The following is a 19,044-nucleotide window of genomic DNA, read 5'->3' as shown; positions in this document are numbered from 1 at the left end:
ACCTTACTGTCACTGCCTAACACGTCAGAGCTCTATGAAGTCGGGTCGCACTTGTAATAACTTTTTACGTTTTTGAAAAATATAGCCTATCTAATATACTCATATGTATATGGTATTAATGAACAGTGAACAATTAGAAAAGTGGTACATTGAAAAGAGTAACGTTGTTACTACGCAGCAGTCAGCCATACATCCAACCGTGGAGGAAGAAAAGTATATGGGTGAAACAGTACATTGACGCTCTTGAACAAGACCCTATTTTACGGTTTTGTTGTCAAATGAGTCCATACCCAAATAAAACACATGGTCACATTTTGAATAAATTTTAAATATCAAGGTTGTCAACTCGAGAGTCAATCTTCAACAATATTTGGTAGGTCTATAATTCAATAAGGGCTGACTGTGCATGGTATAGTTTCGAATTTACTTGCAGTCACTATGCCACAGCAACAGATGGCAGCACTAGATGTAACCCACCACTCTTGCAGAACCAGTCCATTGAGACTGCAAAGAACTTGCGGGGATTCAACGAGTTCTACGTAATCAGTACTTTCCTTGCTAAGCTGCTAGTTATTGGTTGAATTTATCGTGGTACTTACAGATCAGTGAATTCGCGCAAACACGTCAACGATTTACATAGCCAGATCCGGGTTGAGATGTTATGCCTGCTCGGCAGTGAGCTAAGCTTGGCTACGTGTAATTTGGGTGAAAATGGCTGATAGGAAAACCAATAATGTCCCTAATTCCAGCGCAAATTTATTGTTTTCTGCGGCACCAGAGTTTAACTTCAATCTACCTTTCATACCTGTCAGTCAAGCCTCCGGCCCAGCAGTGTTGTCAGGAGGTAAGAGAAGCCTAGTACAGAGTCCGGTGGAGGAATTGACCAACATGATAGCAATAGCAGCTAATCAGCTGAAAATCAAGCCCATTCGACATTTGTCACATGAATTCCTGTGATTTTATTGAAGATCAAGATATTTCAATGGGAATTGTTGAACTAGTTTAATGAATAAAGTCTATCTACGTAACAAAGTGTCAATGATGTCCTGTCAGAGAAAGAGCTTTTGTATTGGTCGGTTGGTTGGACAAGCATGTTGTCTTTTAATATTATTTGTCAGCAAGCTTCAATCAAGCTCTTTAGTTCTCAAGGTGATAGGTTAATATGAATTACTGTCGCTAAGTATTTGACGTTGAAGCTGAGTTCGTAGACACTCATTGTTATTTAAATGCATTCAATAAAATATTACTGATCAATGTAATTTTATCTGCTGTTGTCTTTCCAAGACGATTCTACAGATGTTGGAGAAGAAGACAGCTTTCTTGGTCAGACCACAGGGAATGCTTCAGCACCCTCCACATTTAACTACTTCTCCAGTCCTGTGACCAGCAGTGACCCATTTGCCTCCATTGGGCATCAGCCATGTCCACCCCCAGCACTGCCTGTAGCTTCTGCAACTTCGGGTCCACCATCTGTCCCCAGTGGTGTCAGCATGGCCCCAACACCCCCTGGTCCACAAACTAATATGCCACCATTTGGCACTGTTGTCTACCAGAACCCCATGGGAAGATGCACTCCTCCCCCAAGTACAGTGACTCCACCCCCTCCCCAGACCCCCCAGCAGAGCTATAATCCATATCGCCACACCCCCCTCAGCAGCAGAGCCAACCCTTATATTGCAGCTCCAGAAGTTCAGCCACAATCCCACCCACAACAGCAAAACCCATACACTCTTAGCTCTCCAGCTCAAACATTCCAATCGGCACCTTCCACATTCACAAAGGTAGACAGCTCCTCTCTGTCATGCTGTTTGCTTTAATTTGTGTCTGTTGCTATTTACAGCGAGTGTATTGGTGCATGACAATAATCTTGCATAACATGAATAAATGAAAATGCTGATGATCATGCTAAAGAATGTGTCTCTAACTATGTTTACCTTATCTTTAGCCCCCTCCCACACAGATTCAGGCTCTTGCTCCCACCAATGCTGGAGCATTAGTCCCGGCCAATCCCATGATGCAGTACAACTATAACATCTATGAGCCTGTCCAGCCTCATTGGTTCTTCTGCAAACAAGTGGAGTCAAAGAGTGTCTGGCTTCCCTTCAGTATCCTTGACTCCATTCAACTAGAGGAGACCTATAACTCAGGTGAGATGGAGATTTTCATTATAGCTATCCAGGCTGATTTAAATAACTTGATTTCAATGTTGATGTGCTTTTCACTGTTTTTACCAAGCAAATCTGGCCATTGATATGCTGTGTTGTGTCTCTTGTCTATGTATAACTTCAACGAGTTTAAATAAAGGTTAAATACAAAATAAATAAAAATAAAATGTCTGATAAATGCAATGGCTCTATCTAGGACTATTGTGACAGCATACACAGTGTGTGATCTGATTCTGTTTTCCTTCCCTTCCAGTCCAACCAGACCCTGAGAATGTGATCGTATGCACAGACGGAGGGCGCTACGACGTGCAGCTCTACGACCGTATGCGTACCGCAGTGTTCTGGGAGGAGGAGCCCACAGAGGTGCGGCGCTGCACCTGGTTCTACAAAGGAGACACAGACAGCCGGTTCATCCCCTACTCAGAGGAGTTCAGCGACAAGCTGGAGGTCTGTTCCATGAAAGTCAATGAGTTATCCGTTTGTGTTCTCTCACTATTGTCTGTGTTACCCAGAGTAAAAATATAATATATAATACAATGTTGGGATTAAACCCTGGTAGAGTAGACTGAGAAGTTAATGTGATAGCAGATCATACTTTTTTCTCATTATACGTGTGAAGTGGCATATGTCTCCTCTGTCCAGGGAGAGTATAAGAAAGCTGTGTCCACCAACCAATGGCACCGTAGGCTGGAGTTCCCAACTGGTGAAACCATTGTCATGCACAATCCAAAGGTGATCTATTGTATGCTTGAAGCTAAGAGTGTGAGTTGATACAAAAAATCCATTTTGAACATCAAACAATAACTAAATGGGAAAGGGACATGGTTTTGACCCAGGCTTGACTCTTGTGTTTCTAAACGGCATTCTCTCTTTCTGTTTACAGGTGATAGTACAGTTTCAGCCTTCTGCCATGCCAGATGAGTGGGGTACGACACAGGACGGGCAGACCAGACCGAGGGTAGTCAAAAGGGGAATCGATGATGACCATGACGAAGTGCCTGATGGTATCAGTTATTTTCAAGTTATTTTTCTGATTACCACAAATAAGTTGGTTAAACAATATACTGAAATATGTGCAAACAGCCTTTTTCTTTGATAATTCCAGGGGAGCTCCCTCAGGTAGATCATCTGGTGTTCATGGTGCATGGCATCGGTCCAGTCTGTGACCTAAGGTTCAGGAGCATGGTCGAATGTGGTATGTAAGATCCAACATCTCTAATTAGCCCCTCCGCAATAAGTTTCCATAACACACGGTGCAGTTCTTTATTCATATCACAGTACCCCCCTAATATCCATTTAGAACAGCCCCAGAACAGCTGCATTTCCTTACATTCCTTTCAATAACATGACCTGCAATTGTATGTCATAACCAAGAGGTTATGGTGATTTTAGGGAGCAGCAATTTTTATTTGTGTAACTGATATCAGTTACGATTAATGTTTGTTTCTCTGGTGACTTCAGCGTTGTGTATCTTTGTGTTCACAGTGGATGACTTCCGCAGTGTGTCCCTGAAGCTGCTGCAGAGTCACTTTAAGAAAGCCCAGGACGAGCATGTCATCAGCCGGGTGGAGTTTCTTCCAGTCCAGTGGCACACAGCCCTGCATGGGGACGCCACAGGGGTGGACAGGTGAGGGGGTACATGACTAGGATGTAAAAGCTTTGGAATGGGGTCTGCTGGATAATAATAATAATTATTTATTTATTTATTTATCGAGCACATTTTCGTACAGAGACTGCAGCTCAAAGTGCTGCACATAAAAATCAAGTAAAAAAGAAACAATAATACAATAGAAGAAAAATAGGAAAACAATCAATAAACAGCAGTAGCCTATTTGTTAAAAAGATACAAACAATGGTAATAGATAATTGAAGCATTCTTCAAGTAAAACCCAAGCAAAGCAGACCAATAGGACAGGCAAATGTTATTGTGAAATTGTCCTGATTATCAAGTATACCTCTCAGTTACAACCTCTTACAAATGAAACCTCACACCTTTTTTCTCTCTCACTCATTGACTCAGTAATGATTGATGATGTCTTGCTGTTTTAGGAGGATAAAGAAGATCACCCTTCCTAGCACTGGTCGTCTGCGTCACTTTACAAATGAGACCCTCTTAGATGTGCTGTTCTACAACAGCCCCACCTACTGCCAGACCATAATGGACACAGTTGCCCTGGAGATTAACAGGCTTCATGACTTGTTTATGCAGCGAAACCCAGACTTCAGAGGAGGAGTCTCAGTGTCTGGGCACAGCTTAGGTAGAAACCCCTGATACTTGTACTAAAACTGTTTGTGCATACCTTTCTGTTGAAGTCCTGTGAGAAACAGTGTGTTAGACAAATGTGGTGGAATATGTTCTTGCCTACAGGTTCTCTTATACTTTTTGACTTGCTGTCGAATCAGAAGAATGGCTCACCTATGCAAGCCATGGCAACTGCTAATGGAGGCAATCCTGTAGACAGTAGACAGGTATCATATCATTTAAGTTTAGGCAAAAAGGGCATTTAAGGCATTTCAATATTTCTATCATTGTAACAATTTTCTCTTCCCCTCAAAGCAGGTGGCTGCCCCTGACTCCCAGGTAAACCATGCTGTTAGCCCACCTGCTGTGGAGGAGGAGCCTAAAGAGGAAGGAGAGGAGTTGGATGACCTTTCCACTGTAATGGGACATCTGGGCCTATCTGAGTACCAGAGTACCTTTGAAAAGGAGAAGATTGACATAGAATCGTTTGTATGAACCCTCCTTGCTTGTTCTAAACACATTATTGTATTTATTTTCACTGGTAAGAGGACATTATTGATAAAGAAACTGTTAATAGGAGCACAGGTTCGAGTGGAGACACTTAAGGTTCTGGTATTTTCAATGCCTCACAGGACCGACTCCTTGAACATCTCCATGAATTAGTGGTTGCAATGTCCATTGCTGATTGATGATGATTTTCTCTCTTTATCATGTTCCATAAGCTGATGTGCACAGTTGAGGACCTGAAAGAGATGGGCATCCCTCTGGGGCCAAGGAAAAAAATTGCAAAGTTTGTAAAAGAAAGAGCAAATACTCAGGTAAGCTTTGGATTATTTGTGTTTTAGGTACCAGAGAATGGATAAGACTGTGATAATGTACCTCCTTTCTCTCCATCCAATATGTCAGGCAGTGGAAGAGAGGAGGGCAGAAGTAAAGGAAGCCAGTCAAGAGGTGGTGCCTACCCAAGCAAACAAGACACTCCCAGGGCCCACCCCCAAGAGGGTTCCTGTGGGCGGGTCCATCTCCTCCATCCACGTTGATTACAACTATTTTGAAGTTGGCACAGGACAGGTAAAATCTCATGTCAACAACATGGCAGTGTGGAGTGATGTTGACTGAAAAGGTTGTTGAGCAATCTGTCTGCTTTCAATCCTGCCTAGGTGTCGGTGGTGTACCACACACTGGACTTTGAGCCAATGAATTTCTTTGCCCTGGGATCTCCAATAGGGATGTTCCTCACAGTGCGAGGCCTGGAAAAGATTGAGGAGAGTTACCAGCTGCCGACCTGCAAGGGATTCTTCAATATCTACCATCCGGTTAGCCAGTCCTTCTCACATGTCTTCTAAGAGGTGTATATGTGTACATGCTGATGACACACAATTCCTATGTCACAGGATGCCACTGTCTGATGAAGCACAGTTAATGATCATTAACTTTTACATTAAAAGTAATTTAAAGTAGTTCAGGCAACCAAATACATTAATTGATATGCAACATTGTAATATCTTGCTCAAATGTCTAATATTGATACTTAACAGACATATTGTTATTTGTCTGAAAATAGAATGCCATTGTTGTTCTGTAAAGGAAAAAATTAATATCTAAACTTTTTGATTTTAGCTGGACCCGGTGGCATACAGGATTGAGCCCATGATAATGCCAGACCTGGACTTAAAACCTGTTCTGATCCCCCATCACAAAGGGAGGAAGAGACTGCATCTTGGTATGGAACTCTATACTTCATTAGGATGATGTGTTGCATCTATGATTACCAGTGCCATTAAGTGGTGGATCATTGTGTGTTTCAGAGCTGAAGGAGAGTCTCTCCCGTATGGGCTCTGACCTGAAGCACGGCTTCCTCAGCTCACTGAAGAGTGCCTGGCAGACACTCAATGACTTTGCCCGTGCTCACACCTCCTCTGCCCAGCTGCAGGCCGAACTCGCCATGGTAGCCAGTCAGATCAAAGAGGAAGAGGAGAAACAGGTGCATGAGGGTGAGTCTTCGGTTTGACTGTCTCTCCTTGGAAAATGTATTATTGGTGCAAATTAGGTTAACTATTCACAATGGCTAAGCGGTCATTACAATGAGATAGAATCAGATTATAGATAGGGAGAACAATGAGGAGATCATTGGCTGATTTATTGTCCCTAAAGAACCACAGCCCACAGGCATTTTAAAGCCACTGAAATGTTTTCAGTACAAAACCACACGCAAAACAACAACATGCATATTATGTATTATGGGAATACAGTGATAAAGTAATTTAATATTGCTGTTTAAGTCTATTTGAATAGGGATGTCAAACAAATATGCCTCATTAAAAGTATGTATGTTTGACAATGTACACTCACTGAGCACTTTATTAAGAACACTATACTAATACTGGATAGGGCCTCCCTTTGCTCTCAAAACAGCCTCAATTCTTCGTGGCATTGATTCCATAAAATGTTGGAAACATTCCTTTGAGATTCTGGTCCATGAAGACATGATTGCATCACGCAATTCCTGCAGATTTTTCAGGTGCCCTTTCAAGCTGTGAATCTACCGTTCTACCACATCCCAAAGATGTTCTATTGGATTCAGATCCGGTGACTGGGAAGGCCACTGAAGAACACTGAACTCATTGTCATGTCGTCTCAAACTGGTTTTATGAACTTTTGCATTGTGGCATGGTGCATTATCATGCTGGAAGTAGCACATTGTGGCATGGTGCATTATCATGCTGGAAGTAGCACATTGTGGCCATAAAGGGATGCACATGGTCAGCAACAATACTCAAATAGGCTGTGGCATTCAAGCGATGATTGATTGGTATTAACGGACCCAAAGTGTGCCAAGAAAACATTCCCCACACCATTACACCACCTCCACCATGAGAAGGTGTACAAGTGTTCCTAATAAAGTTCTCAGTGAGTGTATATGTAGTGGTTTGTATAGATTAACCCTAACCCTAACCCTTTGGTTTGTTTCAGAAGATAAGATGGTGGAGAGCCCTGAGCTGCAGAGGGAAGAGGAGCCACAGGTGAAGATAGGAATGCTGAACGGGGGGAAGCGCATTGACTACGTCTTACAGGAGAAGCCCATTGAGAGCTTCAATGAGTACCTCTTCGCTCTTCAGAGTCATCTGTGCTACTGGTATGGGGGCCATGCCTGGATCATTACTCTGCAGCCTGAGCACTATTCATATTAGCTCATACTAATGAGGCTGTTTCACACATCTCTTTTTGCATTCATTAAATTGCAGCCATATGATTCTCAGTAATACCACTACTGTGACTGGTGGTTTAAGACCCACTGCAAACTTTGCACAGCTGATCTGACATGGTATTATATTGACAGATAATTTATTCTGCAGTCATTCATATTTATTTGTTCCCTTCTTTTTCCAGGGAGTCTGAAGACACAGCCCTGCTAATTCTTAAAGAGATCTACAAGACCATGGGTATACACCCAGAACAGATCATACACTGATGCAATGGATGTTGGCTGGAATAAAATAAAACCTTTCTGAAACCCCCATACTGTTTCTCTCCCCATCAGGTTTTTTTTCCATGTTTGATTTGATAATTGCTTTTCTTTTTGTTAGTATTTTCCTTTATTTTCTATTATTGTAGTCTATTGTATAATGATTAATAGTTAAGCTTGTATTATGCCATTTGTCTTAAATTAAGAAAATCGAAAAATGGTGGATTCCAGGGCCACTTTATTTGTTTGAAATTACATTTTTATAGCCTAAATTATAGAAATTGTGAGTTTGCTTGGAATTTACTGAAATATATATGTAATAATAAAATTAGATATTTACAAAAGAAATGACATAGCAACTGCACATTAAATCTTACATGTATCATAAAGAGACATAAAATAAACCATTACATTCACATCAGTTGTTTGACTCTTTTTTGCGTATCAAATGCTTTCAATTTAGTGTTGTGTATTGTGGGTATAAGTAACATTTGAATACTGTAGTTATATGTCCTAGTCGGATTTCCTTTCATGTAACACTCGACATGCATTTATCTTTACCAACCATTATCTTTGTCATTATGGGCTATATTATAGGCTATAAACTGTCTTAGTGTCTGAAATATTAGTGCTATTTTCAAGGCCACATTTTTCAGCGCACATGATGGCGTGCTTATTGTCATTTACTTATTTATTTATTACCATTTACCTCTACTCCACCCACGTGATCGCAGGCGAGACAGCACTACAGCAGTCGTATTTTCACCTCTTACCGCCGAGCCAATATGCTGCGTTTGCACTTGCGTCTGTTTTGCACCGGCTGAAAATCTAGCCCTTGGTGTTTCAAGCTACACTTTTTATATAACATTAATTTTAGTATCCATTTAATTTACTATTATAAGTAATTATTGTGACTTTTTCCACCATTTTTGAATTTCTGTTTTGACTCTACATACTTACGAATGTCATGTGAATAAAGCAACTTTATAAAATAAAACGAACAACAAGTTAGTCAGACCTGTATGTTTAAATTTGGAATACAAATGGGCTAATTGCTGCCAACATTGACAGGGGGATGATGGCGAGATTTATCTAATCTTCACCAAGAAGTTTGCAGTTGTGCACTTCCCCTCATGCGTTTAAAAGCATTGGATTGGTGCTAGCAAGGCTGGAGAGTTTCAGCCCTATTTCTTACACCTGTCCATTCCTTTTAAATCTGAGGGGGATTGTACGAGTGGATACTGAAGGGTAGAGAATTGGAGCGCAACTAGTGTTCAACCCAGGATGATTCCGTCAAAATTGGACCGGTTTTCTCATTTAAAAAATATCCAAAGACTATACTAGTGTACATATTATGAGGAGATAGCAATGTTTATTGACACTTTCAAGACAAATGAAGAAACTCAAAAGTGTTTGTTTGCATAAAAATGCGACCTGTTAATTGGAATAACAAATGATCACACAAAAATTGCTTGTTCTATCTTCAAGGTTTCTGATACAGTACACTGTATCACTTTGTTCATGTCATTGTTCATTCAAGCCATCGTCTCACTTTCGACAAAGGATCTGTATTATCTCAATGTTCAAGTATAACATCCTTTTGTCAATAGATGAGAGAATATCAAAGCAGATAAGTGTGGTATAGGGACTCATGCCGGAAGCTTTGAAATCCCGGAAATCTGAAGCCACACCCCTCTACTCCCTTTTCGCATTGACTCCACAACAATCTTACTGTTCGCCACTTTTGACTGATTCGCTGTTGTTATTTTTATGTTTCAATAAACTTTTTCATGGGTTTGGGGTGTCATTATCAAATGACCCCATGTCATTAGACATTATAGTCAGATGGTTCAAAATGTGAGGCCAAATCACCTCAAAGTAATTACCAACCAAGTCAGATAATTTAGTTAAGTTAATTTGAGATGATTTGGGCACAAATAACAAACATTTTTGTCCCCAATTCACTCCCATTGTTTTCAGTTAGTAGTTGTGATTTAAACAATCTTCAGAGTTTAAAAACTCTGGACCATGGATTACCGTTTCTCCTGGCCCATAGACCTTTCAAAGTAAGGAACCATCTGAATATAAATTGTACAATAATTAACTATCCCTTTAAATACCATATCAGTGATGGTGGGTGTATTTAATCTCTTATCACCTCTGGTGGTGGGGTATTTAATCTCTTCTATCTAGTAGGCACATATTAAGTATGATATTCACCAGCATGAAAAAAATCTAAAAGTGTATTAGAAAATACTTATTTACATATTATTCCATTCAAGATATACCACATCTTAGTGGGAATTTAGTGGATGCAAGGTTCAACTAACTGAAAGGCAAATCTAGTACAATGAATCATAATGCCATGAATCACCCTCTTGGAATGAATGAGAAGATCTTAACAAATTGGACACCTATACAACATATTGATGCGCTGCATGCTTGTAACAACCATATTTCGTGGTAACAACTTCTCTTCAAATGCTTCGATCTCAATCCAGTCAATACTCTTCTCTGCTAAGTACATTTAGTTATCCCAAAAGAAACTTGTTCATATTTAATTTCAATAGATAAGTCACCATCTTCCAAGCAAAGAAACACAGTGACTGATTGTCCCTTTCAACAAAGCCTACGCTAACATACAAAGGTCCCTTCTTTATCACTGTAGAAATACAACATAGACCATTACATAGATGAAATATGAAACAATATGGCTCTAGAGACAATTAGTGATTAAAAAAGAGAAAATTGTCCAGTGATTGCTTTGAAGAACATTGCTTAGATCATGGTGGGTTATGTGAGTTTCCCAACATACAATTTTCCACCAGTCTTTTTTGTGTTGTTGATGCAGGTAGTACCATTATCAGTCTTGTTTTGAACTGTTGAGGTTTTGATGCTTCACATATACCAACATAATTGTACATTTGTGTACATTCAAAGATGTCTTCAGCTGAGCTGAAATTAAATGTAACATGATTTCTGTGTAAACAGGTCATTTCTATAGTGCATGTTAGTAATGTCATATGAGGATACCTCAGTTCTCATATTATTTATAAAAAAATAAAATAAAAAGCAAAGAATTAACAAGGGCCTGGACATCGGGTGTACAATACTCCACTCCATATAGCAAAAAGGCCTGATTCAGTCCTCTGATTTGCTCTGGGTCCTGAAGGCCTGCTTGCGCAGGTGATTCTCGATCTCCTCACGGAACACAAGCATACCCAGGTGGGAGTGGGAGGCCTCATTCATGGCTTTGGACTGGATGCACATGCGATACTGTTCTGGTGTTAGCTCATCTGCACACTGTTTCTCATGCCACAAGTGGAAGAGACCTGACACTGGAGTGCGCATTACAATAAGGTCGCTCCGCAGATACTTCCTGTACAAGTGGACGTCTTCCACTCCCCAACCTTTTACTTCCAGATCAAAGCCACCTAGAAAACAGAATTAACTGCTATTAAAATCTCTCAAGATAGCTAACTTGATTTGTAGAAAATATTTCAAAGGCACAGAAAACAATACTGTAATAATACAGTATAAATATGTATGCAAGTATGAATAACAATGAACAATTGACGAACGCTGCATACCAATATTGAGGAAGTCTGAGCGGTACTGACATGTCATTCCAAAGCCAAAATCTCTCCAGAATCCAGCATCTTTTTTATGAATCTGTATGTAAAAAGAGCACTTCTCATTGGCTAGTTCATGGGAATCTGACGAAATTGCCTGTTTCAAGGCAGTCTCATTATCCCCAGTATTTCAAATGAATTAAAATTGAATTTAAAAATACCAAAATTAGATGACTTAGTCTTTTCATAACCAAGCATACACATCTGCATTTAATTGACATGACAAAAAAACAAATGAGGTATTAATATGATATTTCTATTCTGTGAAAATAATTCCATCTACCCTCTTTTGAAAGAGTTAGGGTTTTTTCAGGTACTTACAAGCTGATTTTCGATGGGCGGAGCCAGCTCCAAATTTCCATAAACGATGGCAGGATTATACAGACTGAAAACCACTGGATAAAAAACTCTCTTGTCTTCAAGAAGAAAGAAAACATGGGTTTAAAAAAATCTTCTCGCATTCACTAATAACCTAAATGTCAATAGCATGAATACAGAAAAAGGCAATATATGACACTGTCCAGGGTACTGATGAATAAGCCCAAACAAATTTAACACAAGGAATGTGTGGCCATATTCTGGTAGAAGACACCTACTTGGAGCTGTGTGAAGGCGGCAGGTGTTCAGGAATTCCAGTGTGAAGTAGATATCGACGTCACAGAAGAACATTAACACATCACCCTTCTTCCAAGCGTGGGCTCCGATGTCAAGACCTCTACCCCTGGAAAACTCCTCATCCACTGGGATAAGTGTGTAGTTGGAAAAGTTCTCCTCCCTGGGATTCAATTATGTTAGTCCAATATAGCCAGAGATTACAAATATCAGTCACTCAAACAGATTCTTGCAGATAACAGAAAACTAACACCAATGGTAAAGTGACAAAGTAAAACTGAATAATACAGAAGCACAATAATATTTTAATTCACAATAAAATAACAAACCTGGACATTTTTTCCAAAGAGGACTTCACTTCTTGCAAGCCTTCCTGTCTGAAGTAAACCACTGTAAGATGCACTTGTCTATCATGTTGTATGCAAACTTCCCTGCAAGCACAAAAAAATACTGTTAATACATAACCAGTATCTAAAACATCACTAGGCGGCCTATATATCATTCTTTAAAGTAAACACTGGGGTCAGTTCATGCAATATGAAGTAGCCTATTAGCCTAAGGGTATCGCAGTATTAAAGAAATCCAGTATTAGAAAAAAAGTCACCACACACCTGAAGTTGAGTAGGAACTGCGAAAAGGCCTCTGTTCTGCCCGCCAGTGGCACAATGATATTGATGACGATTCCTGTTGTTTCTATGGAAGTGCTCTTGACTTTCATTAAGGGACCAAATGGCCGGAAAAGAGTGACATGGTGGAAGTTGTTGGAATCCTCTTTGGCAAAGAATAGCTCGTAGAGAGTACCTTTGTCCCGCTCTGTCCTATACAACCCTGCCATTATAAGTGGATACATCATAGAGATCAGCCACATAATAGTGAAGTTCTGTCAAACATAAGTAACCAACTTACAACTCCTTTAGACTTAGCGTGAAACAAGTAGCCTAGATAAGTGATCCACATAACAGCACAGGTCTTACCCTCAATAAAATGGCTTTCTGTGTATGTTTGCCGCTGCATGGGCACATCGTCCTCCTGGCCATCCTCTTCGTCAGGGTTGTTGATAACGTCCAGGGCAGCTTCGATGACCTCCACCAGCTCGTCCCTGCGGTCTTTACGCACAGGCTTCTCCTCTGGATGCCGAGTCAGCCCCATCTCCAGCTGGTACACCTTACTGGAAGTGAAGCTCTCAAAAGGGACCAGGGCGTACTCACTGGGCAGACGTGCTCCCGTATTCACCTCTGCCTTGTCGATCTGAGAGTGAAGATACTCCAGGAGATCTCCTGGCTCCTGGTCCTTGGCCTCGGCTAGCCCTTGGACCCCGGGGAGCTCTTTCCTGTCCTGCAGCACCTTCAGCTTATCACTCATCTCCTGAAGCTCCTGTTTGAGCTGGGCAATCTGGCGCTTGAGGCTGGCAGCGCGACTGAGATGGCGCTCCTCCTGCTCCTGCAGCAGGGCCTGGTAGTACTCCTTCCCATACGACTCCCCTCCCAGTCCCGGAAGAACCAGGCTAACATCTGCTGGGGGGGTGCACTCCAGCAGATAGGCAAACAGCAGCAGAACCAACAGCAGGAAGAGCCCTAGGAGCAGCCAGCGCACCCGGCCCTGCAGAGGCAACCCTCGCCTGGGCATCACGCTCGCATGCAGTACAGGGCTAACAAGTCTGCATTCCCTTTAACGTCAGCAAAGTCTCTGTCAAGCTGGACAGATCATTTCAGATCTGATACATTTACAAGTACTGTAAAAATAATTGTATTGAAGTTCCCTTTGATAAGTTATATCTAAAACAATATGGTCGTTTTCTCTTTAAAGTCCACTACACAAAGCTATAACGACTTTAGTCACAGCAAATGTGTTCTTTAAAGTCACATTATTGGGAATTTCAGGGGAATTCCTTGTGTCTTCATTGATGATTGCCCGATAGCGGTGTTCCTTTACTAACCCGGGTGCAAAGAACCTAACATAAATAAGATAACAAAACAATCAGCTAGAGTATAAACAATGATAACAAATTATGCAAAAGAAGGTTATTCTCCGGACCTTAGACCTAAATGATGCAATGCACACAAATAATGAATGTGGCAACCCTCCGACAATAACAGTCAATGTACATGTAGCAACTAAAACGGGAACTTGCATTTTAAGTAGCTGTCACTTGTAAATAAAGTTCAGGATTGCATTATCCAAGTTGGCTAACTAGCTAGCTACCATTATACCAAATATAAACATCTACGATTGTATTGTAGGTTAGGTGGAAAGAACAACTGCAACAACCACCACACTACTATCCAACTTGCTTACTTGCTAGTGCTACCGCGCTTGCATGCTAGTAGCAAGCTACCTAACAATACAGGTAAAGACAAGCTGGCTAAGCATGTAGCATATAGAGTAAACTTAAACCCTGTGCTTGTTGCAGTTGCCAGTAAATAACCAAACAGACAAGGGGAAACCTTAAATAAATAAGAAAGCCAACCTAGTAGATCGCTAATATTAGCCTCTCCATACTGTAAGCCTCTCATTGTCCCCCGCCCCGGCCACATCTGTGTTCCGTGAGCTCTAATAGTAGAACACCGCCCACCTAATTCCGGTGAATGTTAGTGAATGTCTTAGTAGATTTCTTCAAAATAAAGGTGCCCAAGTTAAACTCCATTTAGCATTTAAACAGTAAATACGGACCAAGGAGCCAGAAACAACATGGGTTTGTAATTGTTCTAATATCCTAATTACCCTGTTAGAATAGTATCACCCCAAAATAATCGACTGTACACAAATATTTTTCAACTCATCTCTGGTACCAGTCTACTTGGCAACACGTCTAGAATATGGATTAAGTTAGTTTTAACCATGAGCGGTATCCTACAAAATGTTGGTGGCTTTTTACTGTGGCCAACCAGCTCAAAGTGCCCTGTCTGAACTGCATAGGGCACATACAATGAACTGTACATAATTATTTATTGATTATTTAAACTCATCTGTTACCAGTCTACTCTGCAAACTTCTAGAACATGGATCAAGTGAGTTTCAACCATGAGCTGTGTCATACAAAATGTTGATGGCTTTTTACTGTGGCCATACAGCTCAAAGTGCCCTATTTCGCACATATAACGGACTGTACATAAATGTTTCTCAATTATTTAAACTTTGGTACTGGTCTACTCTGCAAAACTTCTAGAATGTGTCTTAGGCAGTCCAAATAGGGCACTTTGAGCAGTATGGCCTCTGTAAAAAGCCATCAACAATTGGTAAGACACCACTTTAGACTCAAACTCACTTGAACTACATTCTAGAAGTGTATAGCCCCACAAAATATCCAAAGGGCTGCTTAATATCCGTACAGAATTTGTATTGATATTAAGCAGCTCTTTGGATATTTCCTGGGGCCGGAGAAAATCCCAGAATGATGGAGAGTATATGCATATTTTCAAAGCTGGGATAAGTGATGCCGAAACAGGTAAGGGCACTCATGTTGAATTAAGTTGCAAGCTCCAGCAAGCCAATACCACGACACTCCATCTCATGAAATGATGGGAGTGTGGTGTCGGAGATAAGGTGCCCTATGCAGTTCAGCAGTCTTTAATCAGGGTAATTAGGATATTAGAATTGCATACCCTTAAAAATACAAAAAATACATAGAGAGGATTACATGTTTATTTCCAGAGATAAGTCAAATATAATTTGTGGTTCCTTTATTCATATTTACTATTTCTAAATGCTTAAACAACTTGAACGTGGGCGCTTTTATTTTGAAGAAATCCAAATTTACATACACCCGAGGTAGCTAGGCGGAGTTCCACTATTATCGTTCACAGAACACAGGCATCTGTTCGTATGTCACACGCTTTATCTCCGACACCACTGGGACAATTTTGACGTAACTTGGGTGAATGATGAGACTTTTCATACAGATGCGGAATTTACAAAATGACACTAATTGGCCCAATTTTGACGACACTTTAGTGAATGATGCGTCTTGCCATAGAGATCCGGTGTTAGGAGTTTCGAGGTGACGCCGATTCATCTCGTGACGGTGTGTCTAAAGTGATAGGTTGTTATCATTAAAAACGTCATAACAGGGTACAAAGAAGAGAGTACAACCCTTCTCAGACCGCACCTTTTGGCCAATTGACTGTTTTCAAATAATACTGTCAAATCCTTGAAAATTAATCAAATAAGCAGTAAACGTTCCGGTAACTTTTCAGTCGTTTGGAGAGGCTACGTACATCATTCGTGGGGGACAACATATTTACTATACACTTGTTGATACGTGTAACGACGTGGTTACTGTACACTTGTTGATAGGTGTAACGACGTTACAACGGCTTCGTTGTTTACAGCCAGTTCTGGCTAGGTTGTGTGGAGAAGCTACGCTACATGCGGATTTGTCTCGTTTATACTAGTGAAGAATTGCAAGCACTTACCCCAGAGGGATAGTCAGCTCTCCGCGCATGAATTGAATAACAGTTGCAACTTGCTTACAAGATGTGATGCCGGCAGATTTAATGTAACTTCCGGTTTGGCGAAAACGTCAAAATAAAAGCAAATATAAAATGTTTAAGAAAACATTTTAAAATATAGATATTATTGGACAGTAATTTCACTGATAGTGATGCAGTTACCAAAAGATATTAATTTTATACGAAAACAAGTGTACAGCTGTGCCCCACGAATGGTGTAACGCCCCTCCTTGTGTGAATTGGTGACCATTTTTCAAACGTATGACCGAAAGGTTTAATTGAAGGCAGTCCGCGGATTTTAATTAGGCTGAAAAGTTACGCGATCTTGTAGTTCAGTGACCTTTCGCAAAAGCCCCGCCCACCTTAGTTACTGTTGCTACGCCCGTCAAGCTGCGCTTCTTTGTTAGCGGGAACTACTGTAAACAGCTAAGCATAGAGGGGGAAAGTAGCATATTACCGGTCAGTGTAAGTGATTCTTTTTGGAGTAATACCTCTGCGATATCCTCCAGATCGAGGCAAAAGGGATTGCAACATGCAGTGGAGGTATATATTCAGAATATTCAAATCAACAAGGAAGGGGACACAACAATAATTGAAGCAAAAACATACAGATCTCGATCAAATGAGAAACCCCATAAGCTCATCCTAAAATGCGACCAGCACAGCCTTGTGGACCAGTCAAGTTCTTGCACTGCCGGGTAAGTTCTGTTTGTATAGCTATTATTGAAATCTTTTATCCGCATGTAGCGTAACCTTTGGCATGCAAGAATCTCCTCCACAAGCCAACCTCAACAGTGGCACAAAGCCAGAGGTAAAAAAACAAAATTTTTGTGTTTAATGTGGTGGTAGCCAAGGCCAAAGTCAACTGTAAGCGGAAACCCATCATGTCCAGTTATACCCATAACAAGTAGGTTTTTGCTTTCTGTGTACTGTATAGCACCAGACTATACCCAATATCAGTCAGGCTCTTCTGAATGTATTTCTGGTTTTAGGAAAGCGCTAGGAGCATGCATATATTATCTACTGAGAGAGATGTCTGATGCACCCATAAGCTACATTGCAGATGAAACCCCACTTGAGGTAGAAGTTGGAGGCAGGAAGTATGCTGTGGTGTGTGATCTAAGCCACTAGGTGAGATATAGAATAATAAAAGACACAAATATATTTTTTTCCCCAGGTTTATTAACATGTCAAAAAAGATTTCATAACTGGACTGACATATTATACACACATATAACAACAATAAAATCATATTGGTTTTTACCAAAGAAAGCATTGAGCCACTTAACATTTGAATGTACAGCACAAGTGTAAAACTTTAATTGAGGCAATTTCTAGTAACAGTCAATGTTGCTACTGGCAAGGATTATCACTCACCATTGTCAGTGTCAATAACACAATGTTGAGTTTCTTCTGGGTTTTCCTCAATGGTGCTGGAGGTGGAGGCTTGTTCATGTGCAGCATCTTGCAAATCACATCTGCTTCTGTACAACCACAACTCGTGTTATTTCTTTTTTATGACTTTATATATGAATTGTACTACCTACTGGGAAAAAAACATGTTACAATCACTTATGCATGTACTTAAATAAATGAAATATTATTGTTATTTGTGTACCGTTTAATTGGAGGCTTTGGACAGCCTCCTCGATGTTCCCTTGTCTGGTTAGGCACTTGGACAGCAACTACAGGGTTGGGATACTCGGGGGTAGGCCGTCCAGTCACAAAATGCTACAAAGATTAAAGCAAAATAAATTCGTAATTGCCTGTTGGGACGTCATGTTCAACCTTGACATAATCTGTACGAAACGTATGTGAAGCCTCCAGTACTGAGACCCACTTTAAATGCAATCCAACCTATAGCTAACGTTAGCTAGCTAAACTTTACAGCGGGTAACGTTAGTTTGCTGGTAATGGTAATACTAGTTATGTCATATTAGTAGTAATAATACCAGTTAATAGTAATCATAACTTTTAAATTCAGTTTTTGCGAATGTTATCTCACATCTAACATAGCGTTAGCAAGACAATGACAACATTAGCCAGCGAGCTTACCTTGGAGCAGAGGAATGTATGTTTGTTAATCTTCGAGGTATTTAGCAGGGAATGGGGCCTCCCACACTGTTTTATCCACTGCCGGCATCTTCACTCTTGGGTTTTGGGCTTGGAAAGGGAAAAAAATGACTCCCCCCTCTAAACTTTTGCGGTACCTGCTGTCGGATTTACAGGTGCCGTAGACACACCGTTTCACTATTTCGCGCCTTAAGGACAGCTTGACGGACGTTCTTCAAGTAAGTGACCGGTTGCTATAGTAGGATTGGACAAGGACCGTTGGGGAGAGGGGTTTTGCGAAAGGTGAGGTCTGAGGTGCGCTCTCCTCTTAGCGTGCTATTATGACGTTCAGCCGCACCGAGACGAATTAGCGTCATCTTGAAACTCCTAAACAATCTATATGGAAAGACGCATATTTCACCATAGT

General features: G+C 40.7%; 2 protein-coding genes across 8 annotated transcripts; one reads left to right on the top strand and one right to left on the bottom strand.

Annotated features, from left to right (window-relative positions):
* Positions 1-658: 658 nt before the first annotated feature.
* Positions 659-8,285, top strand: sec23ip (SEC23 interacting protein). 6 transcript variants are annotated; one of them, XM_083695818.1, is made up of 18 exons: positions 659-844; positions 1,285-1,781; positions 1,946-2,147; positions 2,419-2,612; positions 2,808-2,897; positions 3,049-3,169; positions 3,271-3,360; positions 3,651-3,792; positions 4,215-4,423; positions 4,534-4,634; positions 4,726-4,896; positions 5,130-5,225; positions 5,314-5,478; positions 5,568-5,723; positions 6,028-6,130; positions 6,216-6,401; positions 7,381-7,543; positions 7,798-8,285. In XM_083695818.1, exons 1-18 carry the CDS (start codon positions 712-714, stop codon positions 7,877-7,879), a joined length of 2,901 nt encoding a protein of 966 aa, XP_083551944.1. In that variant the 5' UTR covers positions 659-711; the 3' UTR covers positions 7,880-8,285. The 6 variants fall into 6 exon arrangements, with proteins under 6 accessions (XP_083551944.1, XP_083551945.1, XP_083551943.1 ...); XM_083695819.1 differs by having other exon boundaries at positions 4,723-4,896; positions 7,384-7,543; XM_083695817.1 differs by having other exon boundaries at positions 4,723-4,896.
* Positions 8,286-9,231: 946 nt separating this feature from the next.
* Positions 9,232-14,654, bottom strand: csgalnact2 (chondroitin sulfate N-acetylgalactosaminyltransferase 2). Of its 2 annotated transcripts, XM_083695107.1 has the most exons (8): positions 14,585-14,654; positions 13,092-14,068; positions 12,729-12,945; positions 12,447-12,548; positions 12,102-12,280; positions 11,827-11,921; positions 11,464-11,545; positions 9,232-11,307 (listed from the first exon to the last, which is right to left on the bottom strand). In XM_083695107.1, the coding sequence occupies exons 2-8, from the start codon at positions 13,741-13,743 to the stop codon at positions 11,015-11,017; spliced, it is 1,620 nt and encodes a 539-aa protein (XP_083551233.1). In that variant the 5' UTR covers positions 13,744-14,068; positions 14,585-14,654; the 3' UTR covers positions 9,232-11,014. The 2 variants fall into 2 exon arrangements, with proteins under 2 accessions (XP_083551233.1, XP_083551232.1); XM_083695106.1 differs by having other exon boundaries at positions 13,092-14,620.
* Between the last annotated feature and the right edge of the window lie 4,390 nt (positions 14,655-19,044).

The sequence above is a fragment of the Argentina silus genome (assembly GCF_951799395.1).
Source record: "Argentina silus genome assembly, chromosome: X".
Lineage (NCBI taxonomy): Eukaryota > Metazoa > Chordata > Actinopteri > Argentiniformes > Argentinidae > Argentina > Argentina silus.
The sequence above is the reverse complement of the archived record's forward strand: the minus strand, read 5'-3'. Positions and strand labels throughout refer to the sequence as shown.